Below are 17,019 nucleotides of genomic sequence, written 5' to 3'. Positions count from 1 at the left end.
TAAAATCAAAAGTATGAGGGGTCAGAAACATACTTTAAACATTGTTTTGGCTTCTTCTGGTAGCAACACATCATGAATGAGGATGGCAAAGCTGAAAGTGTTAGTAAGGTAAATTGGCCTTTCCACAGGATCAGCAGGACTGTCTCGAATGTGAAATAATGTTGCAGCGTGATCAAATCCCAAATAACTATTTGAAAAAAACAAAAACAAATCACTTTTATTTTCACATGTTAATTTATAATGCAAGTTCTTTAGTGGTGAGTAATAATTTACATTTAGCAGTAAGGACTATTGTTAGAGAATTCAGACTATAAATATTTTAGTGATTGACCATATGATTTAAAAGAAAATTCATTATAGTGTAATAAAAAGAACTATTTGCTACTACATTATATGTGACCAAACAATGAACATCAAGAATGTACTAACAAAAAAAAGTTTTAAGCTATTTAAAAGAAAAACCATGTTTATCATTCAGTTGCAACCAGCTTTGTTAAAACAAGTCCCTACTAAGCTGGCCATGAAACTATTACTGGTTAAAGTAGAAAATGAACTACATATATTATTACCTGTTTGTAAAAAGCTATAATTTTAGAACAGTGTTTAATAGGTTTATAAAGGAATAAAAATGATTTTGTTTCAAGTGACAATATACTTCAATAAACAAGCTATAGTCATTTGCATGTTACAAAAATAATTACAGAAACAAAATGCTTCAAGTGATTTAAAAATCAGATTCACTTTTCTATTGTATTATGGAATCATTAGGATTTCATTTAAGCCCAAATCATATCATCCCATTTACTTATTTCTTCTAAAAGTAAAAAAGTAAAATAAAAAATGAACAAAATACAGAAGATTTTTCTCCTTTATGGCTGAAGTTTTTTAAATACTTAATTCCATGGAGTTTATGTGAATTTGCCTACTGCTTCTGCTAAAGTCAGAGAGCAGGAAAACAGAATTTACTGATTAGTAAAAAAAAGTTACAAAGTTTATTTAGAACAGAAACTCACCCATCTAAAACCTCTGCTTGATAAGGTATTTCAAGTTTAGAATAACTCTTTTCCTTTGCTTTCACAGTTATTTTCCCAGAAAACTGAGATGGTTTTTTTGCCTTTGATGCTGAAAGGAAGCACAGAAGATAATCTGCCACCTTCCGCTACCAACGCGTTTACACAGAGGAGGAGGGTGACTCTGCGTGGACGGATCGAAATCTTAAAAAGACGGTGAGCTTTCAAACTGGCACACAGAATACAGTGACAACATTTTAAGTCAAATATCACATTTTCCATTCAAAAATGGAAAGATATTTCAATTTTCCTGTAATGGGATAAATAGGTAAGGAACTAGCAAGTGAACACCATTCAGGAGGGAAAACGCTATAATCTGAGCTATTTCTCTATCACCATAAGTTCTGGCTTTACACTCAACAGGGATTCTCAACCTTGGTGCTATGAACATTTCTCTGCTGGCGGGGTGGGGGGTGCAGTGGTGGTGGGGTGGCTGTCCTGTGTACTGCGGGATGTTGGGCAGTGTCGTCAAGACAGCCTCTATCTGCGAGACATCAGCTGCATTACCCAAAAGTGTCTGCAGATGTTGCCACATGTCCCCAAATTGAGAACTGCTGGTTCATAGCTGATTAACAAATAACATTTCTTGTGTGGTCAGAATCTTGCTATAAATACCGATAAAGTAGCCTGGTGCAAGAAATGCCAAGAGTTATGAGATATATACTCTCCCTGCCATCATACTGTTCTCACAGATGAAGTTAAAACCTTTAAATTTTGGATCACTTCTGATTTTCCTTCTGGAATTACAGAAATAGTCAGCTGGATCCAATCTGGGTACCCAATAGATGTTCCTTTCAAAGCAAATAAAGAAGCTGTTTATGTTTATCTCCTTTAAAGTACTTCAGGAACACTTCCACCTATGAGAAGAATTTTATATGTAGGTTCTGCAAATGTGTGTTATCCAAATTTAGCATAAAAAAGGAACAAAATAATGGTATGACATCTAGTATGTGGCTACGTACAGACAGTGTGAATTCAGGTTTTTAAACCTCCCATTAAGCCCCATTTCTTTCTTACTGTACAGCCATTTCTGGATGCTTTTTTTTTTTTTTTGCTATTTATTCTGACATAAGGCTGATAACTAGGGTCATAATTTAGGCCTTTCATAGTACCTTATCAAGTTATATTTTAGCAAATGAAGTGGTCAAAGTGTCCAGAAGATTCAGTTAAAAATCATAAGGAATCATGACTTCATGAGTCAAATGATTACATGGTAAGTCAACACTGCAGAGTGAATATTCATGGCACGTTCTGAAATGTTTATGTTTTTTATTTTTATAATTAGTTAATCAATTTGGCTGTGCTGTGGGGCTTGGGGAATCTTAGCTTCCCAACCAGGACTGAACCAGGGCTACGGCAGTGAAAGTGCTGAATCCTAACCACTGGACCACCAGGGAATTCCCCCTGAACATTTTCAAAGTTAGGTAAAAAGTGCATTTCTTGATGGATGACTTTCACAGGAATCTCAGTGGTAAAACCATCTGTATTGTAATCTAGGGGTGGTGGGGGGGGAGGAGGGAGCAAGTGGGAAGTGGAGGGATTTTTCCATGATAATGAAAACTACTTTCAAAGATGAGGGGGAGGAGAAGCAGAGGAAACCTCTCCTCTCCCACCTTCACCTTGAGCTTCTTGAAAAATGGGCCCTTGCAGAATAAATCTGCCAGTTTTTATAATAAATAAAAAGCACTTTTAAGAAATGTAGCACTTACTTTAAAAGATGCCTTCTCTTGTCTTTGTGCTAAATTTTACATAGTTTCTTTAAGAAACACTTATTTTAGACTCTGTGATCTCAGAAGAAGCGCCACTCCTGACATTCATTTATCTGTGGGAGCAGCCACCAGCTGTCAGCACAGGAGCACAGCTGCACTGCTCTAGCGTGCGCCCTGCCTTCTTGGACTTACCAGATCTGTCTGTTCTGAGGGCCAGAAACTCTTTCTCAGTAAGGGAAGACAATGTACCTGCTGATACTGACACTGGTAACTGGTGGTCATGGCTGGTGTCTTAGCAACACAGAAGACCACTCATCACACATGTGGAAATATCTGTGCCATCAAGCCTTCTGCAATACTGATTATTTTTTGACAGCTGGTTTTTGAAAGTGCGCCATGTGTATAATCTCAATTTCTTCAGGAGTTTTCTCTGAGCTCGTAGGATGAATGCTGTGTTGGCAGCCAAGTGTGCAGCTGCTCCAGGCCTTCCATGTGAGAGGAGTGAGCGCAGACGCCTCAGAGACATTGGGCCCCACTCAGAGGGGTCCGCAGTGGCCAAACATTCTCTCCTGATGAGAAGCTTAGCTATAAAATGTGGATTATGAGCAAAGATGGCTTTATCATGAGGCCAAAGCTCAAGCTTCAGGGCTCCTCACTTGGCTAGGCCATTATGAGAAAAGCCCCATTTGGAGTTTCAGCTTTTATTAAATTTAATCACACATTTAGACAGCCATTAAGTTACTACTCAAAACATTTTATGACAGTAAATGCAGTACATCTCCTAATTAAGTAGGCAAAACTGAATAAAAACATGCTATTAAAACAAGCTAAAGTCTGAGTTAACATTTCAGAAGTCAAAATACACAACATACATGCTTGAAATAACTGTTATCTAACTTGACAATTCTATGATAAAGGTTGTCATTTTAATTTAGAAGGGACTGCCTGCCTTGTTTATAAAAGCCAAAATATGGAAATGTTATGGAAAACACTTCTGCTCTAAAATTCAAATGTGCTTCTGAAATTCAAATATGTATCACTCAACTACAAACATTAATAACTTCATAATTAAGACAAAGCTTAATAGATACGTACGTATATGAAAGAGCCTAGATTAACAAAAATTTAATTGCAATCCTAATGTATTTGCTAATACTAATTCAGGTTTATGAAATTATAATATTTACTTTCAAGAAACAATCAAATAAGAGTTCATGATTACAAGAAAAACCAATCTGACTAGTATTATAAAATCTAACTGTAAAATGGCCTGGGTTTTTATATTAAGATGTCAACACAGATGTCGTCTAAGTTATCAAAATACGACCACTCTATTAGAAAAAGTTAAATACTTACCATCAAAACTAATACTTGCTACCTTGGTATATTTACTTTCTGAAGCTTTTAATGTAATTGGTTTAAAGTGTACAGTGATAGCATCATTTTGTGGTGTAGGTCGAACACTCTGCAAAGAGAAAAATTTACACTGCATTATTTTAGTTTAGTGGTTCAGTTTATACTGAAAAGTATACTGGAAAAGTGAAGCAGAATCAAAATCTGAAAAGTTTAAGTGGTCGCTTTAAATGGAGTAGGCTAATGATACAATCTCAATTTCACTGGACAGTCTTTATGAAATAAAATGATGACCAGAAGGAAAAATGTGTGATAGATAAGTGAGTATTAAAAAATCTAAAGTCAAACTAGGGCAATGAGTATAAATACATAATAAAGAAAAAAGGTATTTCTTTTCTAAATGAATGTCTAATTCACATCTAATAAGAGAGGACCTTCAGGGTTTACAAGGGCTGAGGGGCTGAATGGTGAAGCGGATGGCAGGAATGTGCAACCTAAAACAGGTCAGAATGCTTTCAACTTACAAGAGCTGAATTTAAAAGAGTTTGAATTTTCTATTAAAAAAGCTAGGCTTCCCAGGTGGCTCAGTGGTAAAGAATCTGCTTGCCAGTGCACAAGATTCAAGAAACACATGTTCAATCCCTGCGTCAGAAAGATTCCCTGTGGTCTGCAGAAGAGTTGGAGATGACTTAGTGACTAAACAACAAATGTGCCTAAAGAGAAAGAAGGACAGTCCTTCGAAGGCACAAGAAGCATCTTAGGAGAGTGAGAGGAAACGCTCTCTTGCACCATGTTTCAATCACAGGAAACAAAGTTGGTTACCTACAGAGAGATGGCAGATACTGCTTCTTAGTTCCAGCTAGCCCCTCCCATTGCTGGTTAGTGACTCAGCTGTCAGGGTGTCTTTCCTGGGCCTCGGATGATGGTCCTCAGGAGGCCCCTGTGGTTTTCTGTGCTGGAAATCTTAATTGCCTTAGCTCTTGGCTGCAGGCTCTCCCAGCATTTTATCTCTCTATCTTTTTTCTTCTTTGAGAACTCTTACTTTGCTTCTGAATCTCTAATGGGGGGATGGGGGGGGGGGCTGATGGGTTCATATCAATATATTTGCTATCAATAATCCTGCTGTTATTAGCAGTCATTTAAAGTACGAATCTTTTCCTTCCTTGAAGGGTATGCATGTGTATATGTATTGATATGTATTTTTAACAGTTAAACAAAGCAGCCTGACTATAAGGTAACTGGAGAAAGTTCATTTGGTTTCATCATACTATGCTACTGTATTTTTTCTGAAGGAAAGGAAAGCAGTACAGAAACCCAGAGTGATGAGTTTACAACAAAAGGATTTTAACTATTTAACCTGCAGTGTAAATTTCTGTAAGCTGCAATTTACTCTGGGCCATGTTTCTTCCACCTGTAAAATCGTAGGGGACTGGATTAGGTATTTTCTAAGCTTCCATCAGGGGCTTCCCTGGTGGTTCAGTGGTAAAGAATCCACTTGCCAATGCAGCTGTAGGTTCAATTCCTGGGTCAGGAATATACCCTGGAGAAGAAAATGACAACCCACTCCAGTATTCTTGCCTGAGAAATCCACGCGGGGCTAGAGTCCATGGGGTAGCAAAAGAGTTGGACGTGACTTAGCAACTAAACAACAACAAAGTTTTCATATATCTAAAAAATGTGATTCTATTAATTTTGCTGTTTTTCTTCAAATTAGTCATATTTATCCCAAGGTCAGCATTTATTTTGAGAGATGATCACGTAAAGCTTTGCAGTTTACAGAGGACACATTCGGTCCCTAATTCTTTCACTTGCTCTGTTGACTGTGATACAGCAGCAATGGAACCTGGACCATTTTCAAACACGCTTGAAGACTGTAAGCTGCGGTTCATCAGTAATAAGCACGAGCCCATGCCAGAAACAGCTAAGCAATGGTATTTCTTACCATATAGTCACTGTTAAGTAGTAAGAACTTAGCTGATGATAAAAAATGTTTTTCTTATATGAAACACACTTTCAGACTTTCCTTACCAGAGGACAAGTTTATATCCATATTATTAATATTACCTCAATAGTAGTATTACTAATAGTAATATTATTTACACTAATAGTAAAATAATATTCAATTGACTCATGTTTTATACAAATGGTCTGAAGTGTTCACTTACTACCATTAAAAGAAAAAAATACCCCAATCAGTTAAAACCCGAAACAAAAACAAAGCAAAATAAACGAAAGACTTAAACAGTTGGCTCATTCTGGTGGCTTTAAATGAAAAGTAATAAATAATCAGAAACTTGTAATAAGCATATTTATACTAACAATATATTTCAGCATCAGTCACTAACTGTTGTTTACTTAAAGATAATTGAGAAGTGGAAAAAATGTGGCAAGATTCCCAGGAAAGGCAGCTTGCACAGGCTCTAAATATAGTTCCAGTCTTTCTCAGGACATTCATACCCAAGTATGCTCAGTAACTCTCAAGTGAGACACCAGGCCCAGGACATTCTGAAACGACTCAACTGCTTTAAGCAAGCCAAAAAAAAAAAAAAAAAAACCTTCTGGTGTACAGTGATTGTATTTTCAACAGTAGGTGCACAGATTTTCTAAGACTTACGTCAAGCTGACAGAGGTAAATTTAAGGGCACCTGTGATTTCTTATTAATTGGCAAGGAAATTTCATACAAAGGTGTTTTAAGACACCTCAAGCAAACCTGCTCCATTATTTATATAGCATTAATATTTTATAAATGTTGAGGAAACCTTTATTTTCAAAGTTGCACTACAGACAAGCTGTGTCAGGAAGGCTCGAACCTGGGTATCTTGCTTACTGATGGTGAGGAGCTTATATTAGGAACTGCTTACTGTAGTGTGTGTGTGTGGTCAGTCATGTCAGACTCTTTGTGACCCTGTGGACTGTAGCCCATCAGAATCCTCTGTCCATGGGATTCTCCAGGCAAGAGTACTGGAGTGGGCTGCCATTTCCTTCTCCAGGGGGTCTTCCCAACCCACATCTCCTGCACTGGCAGGTGGAATCTTTACCACTGCGCCACCTGGGAAGTAGTCTTATATCTTGAAAAATGAAGAGACACTGAATTCCCTGAAGGGAGGGAGGCAGGGACCTTTCTAATATGCACCAGTCTGTAGGTCTGGCATACTACAGAAAAACCTTGGGAAGCTCTCTTAATACTCAGTTTCCATGGCAGACGGGTTCATCCCCTGGCTGATAAGGCAAGAAGTCCAAGCTATCATCATCTCTCAAGTGGACCACTGCAATAGATTTTTAACCTTCTTCAGTTCATTCTCTAAAAAGCAGCTACAGTGACTTTAATAACACATAGATCAAATGATATCACACCCTTGCTTAAAATTCCGTAATTTTCCATTGCCCTTATAGTAAAACCAAAACCCCTCCCAAGAGTCCGGGAAACCCTGCTCGACCCTCCAGCCCATCTTTTATATCTGAGCCCAGTGAGTTTCAACATTTGCAGCTGCCCCTCAGGTCTTTGCACTTGCTCATCCCTGTGATGGAACACTTGTCCACCAGCTTTGCTTTCCTTACAGGTGCCTGCTTTCTCATTCTTCAGTTATTACTTCAAATGTCAGTCAGCTCCTCAGAGACAGCTCTACCTAAACCAACTCCTTCCTTAACTTACACGCCATTCAGTTTATTTCTCAGTTTACAATAATGTTGCATACCTGTTTGTCTGTCTCCCAACTAAAAAAAAATGAGCTCAGTAAGGGCAAGACCTTGGTTCTCTGAGTCCCTGCTATATCCTCAGCACTCAGCACAGAAGCTGGCATACAGCTGATACTTACTGAATATTTACTGAATGAGTGGATGAGGGAATGAATGAATGAATGAATGAGGAAACAAATCTACCAAAACACAAGCAAGAGTATAGGCTTCAGGTGTTGGAAGAAAACATGTACAGGCAGGCACAGATGTAGATCTAGGACATAAACCAATAGGTTTTTAATAGGAATACTGAATACAGAATCAAAATGACACAGTCATAAAAACTTGATTGATAAGCATACCTAGTATACTTTCATGTAACTTTTGCATTCAGTATGCCAGCACATTTGGAAAACTCAGCAGTGGCCACAGGACTGGAAAAGGTCAGTTTTCATTCCAATCCCAAAGAAAGGCAATGCCAAAGAATGCTCAAACCACCACACAATTGCGCTCATCTCACATGCTGGCAAAGTAATCCTCAAAATTCTCCAAGCCAGGCTTCAACAGTATATGAACCGTGAACTTCCAGATGTTCAAGCTGGTTTTAGAAAAGGCAGATGATTGCCAACATCTGTTGGATCATCGAAAAGAGAGTTCCAAAAAAAAGCATCTGCTTTATTGACTACGCCAAAGCCTTTGTGTGGATCACAACAAACTCTGGAAAATTCTTAAACAGATGGGAATACCAGACCACCTGACCTGCCTCCTGAGAAATCTGAATGCAGGTCAAGAAGCAACAGTTAGAACTGGACATGGAACAACAGACTGGTTCCAAACTGGGAAAGGAGTACGTCTATTGTCACCCTGCTTATTTAACTTATATGCACAGTACATCATGAGAAACGCTGAGCTGGAAGAAGCACAAGCTGGAATCAAGATTGCTGGGAGAAATATCAATAACCTCAGATATGCAGATGATACCGCCCTTATGGCAGAAAGCAAAGGAGAACTAAAGAGCCTCTAGAGGAGTTAAAAAGTAGGCTTAAAACTCAACATTCAGAAAACTAAGATCATGGTATCTAGTCTCATCACTTTATGGCAAATAGATGGGAAAACAATGGAAACAATGACAGACTTTATTTTTTAGATCACTGCAGATGGTGACTGCAGCCAAGACATTAAAAGACGCTTGCTCCTTGGAAGAAAAGTTATGACCAACCTAGACAGCATAATAAAAAGCAGAGACATTACTTTGCCAACAAAGGTCCATCTAGTCAAAGCTACGGTTTTTCCAGCGGTCATGGACGGATGTGAGAGTTGGACTATAAAGAAAGCTGAAAGCCAAAGAATTGATGCTTTTGAATTGTGTTGTTGGAGAAGACTCTTGAGAGTCCCTTGGACTGCAAGGAGATCCAACTAGTCAATCAGTCAACCAGTCAATGTTTAAAGGAAATCAGTCCTGAATATTCACTGGAAGGACTGATGCTGAAGCTAAAACTCCCAATACTTTGGCCACCTGATGCAAAAATTGATTCACTGGAAAAGACCCAGATGCTAGGAAAGATTGAAGGCATGAGGAGAAGGGCACGACAGAGAACGAGATGGTTGGATGGCGTCACTGATTCAAAGGACATGAGTTTGAGCAAGCTTTGGGAGTTTGTGATGGACAGGGAAGCCTGGGGTGCTGCAGTCCACGGGGTCGTAAAGAGTTGGACACGACTGAATGAACTGAACTTTTGCATTTTGTATAGCTGAATTCAGTTACTTTAAAAGGTCTGACTCATTTTCCCTATTTGGAAAAGAGGGACCTGTGTATCTTACAGGAGAGTTGCATCAAATAAAATAATCCATGTAAAGAACTTAGCACAAAGCCTAACTCATGGTGAGAGAAAAAATGTTCACTTACAATGTATTCGAAAACTCCTTAATAAAAAGAGAAAAGTAGGAATGTGGGCCTATTTATACTTATATTTAATTACTATAAATGAATTAAATAGTAAGTTTTTTCATTCACATTCTTAGAATTGCTGATTTCATTTTTCTAGAAAATGTTTATTTATATTTCAAGACATTTGGGTCCATTCATTGTATGTACAAAGTTAGACCAGAATGTGTGGGCTAAGAAAAGGCACTTTCCCAATAAACGTCTGAAGTGAAATGAAATTCACTGAGTTGTGTCCTACTCTTTGTGACCCCATGGACTGTACCCAGCCAGGCTCCTCTGTCCATGGAATTCTCCAGGCAGGAATACTGACTCTGGATCTTCTGCATTGCAGGCAGATTCTTTTACCATTTGAGCCACCAGGGAAGCCCCCAAGCCTGTACATATGGAGACAGGACTTCAGGCCTGAAATCTGTCCAACAGGCATGAGAGCTCCTGCTCTGTGCGAGACAATCCACAGGATCAAAGAAACCAGTAAGAGACAGACAGCAGGCAGAACACACACAAAATAATAATTATCTGATGTCTCAAACTGAGGCAACAGCAGGCCATCCACCCACAGCCAAGAGTCTGACCTATACGCATGTGCACAACTGACTTTAAAGGGGACTCCTAGCATGAAGCCAGATGGTGAGTTTCAGGAGGTTCTGCAGAGGCCAGGCCTCTAGCATGTGGGCAGGAAAGGGAGGTGTGCGCACAGCATCACCATGTGGTAACTGCGGTCCTTGCTGCCAGTCGGGCTCCAGAAGAAATTCTGGACCCAGAAGTTCGGAGAACAAAAGCAGGTTGTAGCCAAAGCAACCTGGATAGACTGAGCGGAAAGAGTCACACCCCATGACGGAGGAAACTCTGATACACTAAACTGGAAAAGTCTGAACAAAAAGAATCACAACTCCAAGTATAAAGTGAGATTCTGAAATGTTATAATAGAGTGGTGATTCTTAGGCCTTTTCATTTCACTGGTAAAACCCAAAATGTGTGACTGTGTGTGTAAGGAAGTCTAACTTTTTATTTTTGCAAATGTGAGGATGTTGGGGATGAGGGGAAAAAGGGGAAATTCCTACTCTCTTCTACCTTTATTCATAAAACAAAGGGTAGTTTAATGTTCAACCAAAAAATAATAGAGGAATTTAACAAAACCAAAGGTTGGTCCTCTGAAAGGGTCAACAAAACTGACAAACCTTTAGCGAAGACTGACTGAAAATTTTTTTAAATAGAGAGGCGACTACAATTGCTAAAATCAAGAATGGAAGATGGACCATTACTATCTACCTCACAGAAAATAAAAGTATTACAAGTAAACACTGAACAATGGTATGCCAACAAATTAGGTAACTTAGATGAAATGAAAAAATTCCTAGAAAGACAGAAGCTACTGACACTGGCTCCAGAAGAAACAGAAAATCTGAATAGGCCTATAGCAAGTAAAGAGATTAAATTAGTAATTTTAAAACATCCCATGAACACAAGTTTAGGTCCAGATGACTTCACTGGTGAATTCTACCAAATATTTAAAGAAGAATTAGCACCAATCCTTCGCAAACTCTCTCCAAAAGCAGAAGAGGAAAGAATACTTTCCCACTCATTCTATTAAAAAGACAAAATCCAAACAATTCTCTCCAACTATGTATTACCTTTATTTATAAAACAACAAATATTTTAATGTCAAAGAAGTAAGTATATTATCTTAGAATGGTCCTTATCCAGAAAGGGTGTTTATAACTTCATGTCAATTATGTTAACATATACACACACTCATATTTTTATAAACATTCACATTGCTCATTTTTCTATAGACTCGTGAAAACTTCGAGACAGATTAAAGAGCCAGAACTAATCCCTAACCTCTCAATATAGCAATAATAGTCAGCACTGTTTGTTTTTTAAAGAAAAATAGATTATCAGGGTGGCAGGGTCAAAGGAGCTGTTCCTTGTCATCTATGGAAGACCTCCCTGAGGAGCAGGGGCATGACCCCAGTATACGTAGCAGGCCTAACACTGGAGTGGCAGGAGCCTCAGGCTGAGGTAGTTTCAGCTCCACTGTATCCTAGGGGAAGCTCCTTACAGACTCCATTCCCCTAACTCACTCCCAAGTCTCCTACCAAGCAAGAAATACTAGGTCATATGTCTGACAAAACTCTCCCAGTAAGCAAGGTCACTGTGCATTAAAATGTGGCTGCCTGGGGTGACCATCTCTCCCATTACTTGGGGATTGTATACCCTCTTCTCCTTGGTCTCTAACCACCAGTTGGTGGAAAATTCTGGGTTTGGGTGGAAATGGACAATGGTCTCTACGTCTCAAAGCCCATCTGATCTATCTCACTTTTATCAGAGTTCTCTGAATATAGGTTTTCTGACACCAGCACAGGTTATAATAAAAAGATGCTTTCCTCTTCCATTATTCTCTGTGTACCTCGGGGACCTCAGCTCAGGTGAGGTCATGGGCTAAAGCAAAATCTGGATACTCTAGCTCCCTCAAACCACTGCATGGCACGCCAATTCTACTACAAGGCATCAAAGTCATTTGTTCCATGCGTATGCGTGAGACAGTGAGAGGACCCTGGTTCCAGGGTGCTACTGAGGATAACTATGGCAGATGCTAGTCAGAAGGGGCCCCTGTGTCACGGGTTAACAGCACTCGACCACTACCTATCACATTTCTCTGCTTCCTGATTTCTCCTTCCAACTCATCTGAATCATATATCTCTTTTTTTACTTAACCATACCTTAAGTCTAACAACCTAATTTTCTTTATACACAGCACACAGATCCTAGGATTCATCAGAATCCACAGGCCTAAATAGGAACCTCATGAACTCTAGTTCAGAGTCCTTGGAGAAGACTGTTCACATGCCGTTCTCATCCTTCAAATCTGATCAGACAGGCAGAACAGGTTTCCTATACTCTATTTTGAACCAAAGTGCCACCAGGTCACCACAAAACAGATATTCTTTAGAGCAGAAGTTTATTTTATAAGTTTGTTATAAGTTTAAAAACAAAGAATATGCAAATTAGGAAAAAATATAAGCAAAAACTTACTGTTATTGGTACATCTTTTGTTCCTGAATTTAATAAATGAAGATTTAAAACTTTTGGTAGATCTGTTAAAATTGAGGAAAAGAAACATTCTTAAAGTGGTATGTTTTCTATAACAAGTTAGAAACTTTCTCTTATATCAGTTTAAATATATTTTAGAATATGAAGTACAATGACAATCACATTCCTAGACAGGAACTGCCTTACTTTTAAGGACAGTGAGTACTATAAGAAGTAAACAATCAGATCAAAAAACAAACTGACATCACCATCAATCTTTTAGTTTTCCAGCAAAGCACAATGAAGCAATTTAATAAAGTACAATATGAAATTACTATATTAAAACCAAATCGAACTTTCGAGAATGGGTCTTCAATCCTAAACAACCAAATTTCAATTACATATGGCCACAGGAGGAAGCCTGTAATTACATGCCTTCTTTTTTTAATAAATCCTTTTTGGTCATTTTCAATTTTAGAATTTGAATTCGTTCTTTGACCTCAGGGATTGATTTCGAACATTACATTATTATAATGCAACTGAATTAATCCATATCTAAACAAAAATTCAGAAGTAAATCTTTTTATTTCCTTTATTTTACAAGTAAAAGATTTAGCATAACTACATAAGTGAGAAACTGGATTAAGAAACTACTTTCTGCCTCAATCTTCCATTTAGAAGACTTGACTTAAGTTATCCATGACACTGTTTTCCCATCTGGTAAGCAATGGCATCCCTCAGAAGAATGGGGTGTAAACCCCTAAGGGCTCTGACTTCCCAGAAGAAGACTTCTACAAGATCATGTAATACACTGAGGAATAACTTTCAAAGCTGAACTAACTACAGAGGAGTTAAAGGAGAGCCATTCAGCGATGAATACAGGGATTTTTTAAAAAGACTTAGAATGACACTATCTCTTTTTTTTACCTTGTGTTCGCAGTGTGCCAAAATCTAACATTTCAGTTGAGGAATAAATTCCAGGAGCTTGGAAAAAAGAAGAGTAAACAATTATATTTCATTTCGCCAGAGTAAGATGTGCTGAAGACAAACTATGCTCCTTTAGTCATCCACTCACCTGTTGTAACTTCCACTTCAACCGGAAGGATGATAAACTCTGTGCTGTCTGAAGCATTTGTCTTTATTCTTATGAACGCTGTGTGATTATCTGCTTCTCTAGATGAAAAACTGGCTCTCATCACTCCCTTGGTTTCATAAGGAGGAATTTCCTGACAAGGTAACAGACCAGAATGTAGCAAAACCACTACAGTTACTGAATAAGATGACATCACCCAGAGGATGCATTATTATTTTATATAGAAGAAAATACTGCCAATTAAACAAACACATTCATTTCACTGGTTATACTGCACAGTCCAATTTTGGAGGATAAATGATAAAAACATGTGTATCATAAAATTGATGAAGTTTGGTATATAAAATTGAGCAAAACAAAAAAGAGATTAAAATTATATGAAACCAAACTGTCAGCTGCAAAGTCACTGTTAAAAGGTAGAGTCCAACTTTTTTGCTGTATTGGTGTGCTTGTTTAGAGGATTTCAGTCCAAATCCTCTAAACAATAAACACATCACTATCAAAGAGAAACCACTTTTCTAGAAGTTCACAGGATTCTCTTTAAATGATAACTAAGGGAACACAGATTTGGCTCTCCTTTAGTTTAAAACATAACAGAACAAGCTTCCCAAGCAAATCCACAGTTCAACAAATGTGTTCAGTAATGCTCTTAGCACGTAAGTAGCATAACTTTTTCAGCTCAGTCGCTCAGTCGTGTCCGACTCTTTGCGATCCCATGAATCGCAGCACGCCAGGCCTCCCTGTCCAGCACCATCTCCCGGAGTTCATTCAGACTCACGTCCATAGAGTCAGTGATGCCATCCAGCCATCTCATCCTCTGTCATCCCCTTCTCCTCCTGGCCCCAATCCCTCCCAGCATCAGAGTCTTTTCCAATGAGTCAACTCTTCACATGAGGTGGCCAAAGTACTGGAGTTTCAGCTTTAGCATCATTCCTTCCAAAGAAATCCCAGGGTTATTTCCTTCAGAATGGACTGGTTGGATCTCCTTGCAGTCCAAGGGACTCTCAAGAGTCTTCTCCAACACCACAGTTCAAATGCATCAATTCCTCGGCGCTCAGCCTTCTTCACAGTCCAACTCTCACATCCATACATGACCACAGGAAAAACCATAGCCTTGATTAGACGGACCTTAGTTGGCAAAGTAATGTCTCTGCTTTTGAATATACTATCTAGGTTGGTCATAACTTTCCTTCCAAGGAGTAAGCGTCTTTTAATTTCATGGCTGCAATCACCACCTGCAGTGATTTTGGGGCCCAAAAAAATAGTCTGACACTGTTTCCACTGTTTCCCCATCTATTTCCCATGAAGTGACGGGACCGGATGCCATGATCTTCGTTTTCTGAATGTTGAGCTTTAAGCCAACTTTTTCACTCTCCTCTTTCACTTTCATCAAGAGGCTTTTGAGTTCCTCTTCACTTTCTGCCATAAGGGTGGTGTCATCTGCATATCTGAGGTGACTGATATTTCTCCCAGCAATCCTGATTCCAGCTTGTGTTTCTTCCAGTCCAGCGTTTCTCATGATGTACTCTGCATCGAAGTTAAATAAGCAGGGTGACAATATACAGCCTTGATGTACTCCTTTTCCTATTTGGAACCAGTCTGTTGTTCCATGTCCAGTTCTAACTGTTGCTTCCTGACCGGCATACAGATTTCTCAAGAGGCAGGTCAGGCGGTCTGGTATTCCCATCTCTTTCAGAATTTTCCAGTTTATTGTGATCCACACAGTCAAAGGCTTTGGCATAGTCAATAAAGCAGAAAGAGATGTTTTTCTGGAACTCTCTTGCTTTTTCCATGATCCAGTGGATGTTGGCAATTTGATCTCTGGTTCCTCTGCCTTTTCTAAAACCAGCTTGAACATCAGCGAGTTCACGGTTCATGTATTGCTGAAGCCTGGCTTGGAGAATTTTGAGCATTACTTTACTAGCATGTGAGATGAGTGCAATTGTGCGGTCGTTTGAGCATTCTTTGGCCTTGCCTTTCTTTGGGATTGGAATGAAAACTGACCTTTTCCAGTCCTGTGGCCACTGCTGGGTTTTCCAAATTTGTTGGCATATTGAGTGCAGCACTTTCACAGCATCATCTTTCAGGATTTGAAACAGCTCAACTGGAACTCCATCACTTCCAATAGCTTTGTTCATAGTGATGCTTTCTAAGGCCCACTTGACTTCACATTCCAGGATGTCTGGCTCTAGATTTGTGATCACATCATCATGATTATCTGGGTCGTGAAGATCTTTTTTTGTACAGTTCTTCTGTGTATGCTTGACACCTCTTCTTAATATCTTCTGCTTCTGTTAGGTCCAGACCATTTCTGTCCTTTATCAAGCCCATCTTTGCATGAAGTGTTCCCTTGGTATCTCTAATTTTCTTGAAGAGACCTCTAGGCTTTCCCGTTCTGTTGTTTTCCTCTATTTCTTTGCACTGATCACTGAAGAAGGCTTTCTTATCACTTCTTGCTATTTTTTTGAACTCTGCATTGAGATGCTTATATCTTTCCTTTTCTCCTTTGCTTTTCGCCTCTTTTCTTTTCACAGCTATTTGTAAGGCCTCCCCAGACAGCCATTTTGCTTTTTTGCATTTCTTTTCCACGGGGATGGTCTTGATCCCTGTCTCCTGTACAATGTCATGAACCTCATTCCATAGTTCATCAGGCATTCTATCTATCAGATCTAGGCCCTTAAATCTATCTCTCACTTCCACTGTATAATCATAAGGCATTTGATTTAGGTCATACCTGAATGGTCTAGCGGTTTTCCCTACTTTTTTCAATTTAAGTCTGAATTTGGTACTAAGGAGTTCATGATCTGAGCCACAGTCAGCTCCTGGTCTTGTTTTTGTTGACTGGATAGAGCTTCTCCATCTTTGGCTGCAAAGAATATAATCAATCTGATTTCGGTGTTGACCATCTGATGATGTCCATGTGTAGAGTCTTCTCTTGTGTTGTTGGAAGAGGGTGTTTGCTATGACCAGTGCATTTTCTTGGCAAAACTCGATTAGTCTTTGCCCTGCTTCATTCCGCATTCCAAGGCCAAATCTGCCTGTTACTCCAGGTGTTTCTTGACTTCCTACTTTTGCATTCCAGTCCCCTACAATGAAAAGGACATCTTTTTGGGGTGTTAGTTCTAAAAGGTCTCATAGGT

At 38.9% G+C, this 17,019-nt stretch overlaps 1 protein-coding gene across 1 annotated transcript in view; it reads right to left on the bottom strand.

Annotated features, from left to right (window-relative positions):
- TMEM131 (transmembrane protein 131) overlaps nucleotides 1–17,019 on the bottom strand; it is a 176,986-nt gene that overhangs the window by 41,334 nt on the left and 118,633 nt on the right. The window contains exons 9-14 of the mRNA XM_068987504.1: nucleotides 13,862–14,012; nucleotides 13,714–13,770; nucleotides 12,790–12,851; nucleotides 4,136–4,244; nucleotides 1,014–1,122; nucleotides 34–187 (exon numbers count right to left, since the gene is read on the bottom strand). Coding sequence (XP_068843605.1) covers nucleotides 34–187; nucleotides 1,014–1,122; nucleotides 4,136–4,244; nucleotides 12,790–12,851; nucleotides 13,714–13,770; nucleotides 13,862–14,012 — 642 coding nt within the window. The remainder of the gene's footprint in view (nucleotides 1–33; nucleotides 188–1,013; nucleotides 1,123–4,135; nucleotides 4,245–12,789; nucleotides 12,852–13,713; nucleotides 13,771–13,861; nucleotides 14,013–17,019) is intronic.

The sequence above is a fragment of the Capricornis sumatraensis genome, chromosome 1 (assembly GCF_032405125.1).
Source record: "Capricornis sumatraensis isolate serow.1 chromosome 1, serow.2, whole genome shotgun sequence".
Taxonomy (NCBI): domain Eukaryota; kingdom Metazoa; phylum Chordata; class Mammalia; order Artiodactyla; family Bovidae; genus Capricornis; species Capricornis sumatraensis.
This window is presented reverse-complemented; position numbering and strand designations above follow the sequence as displayed.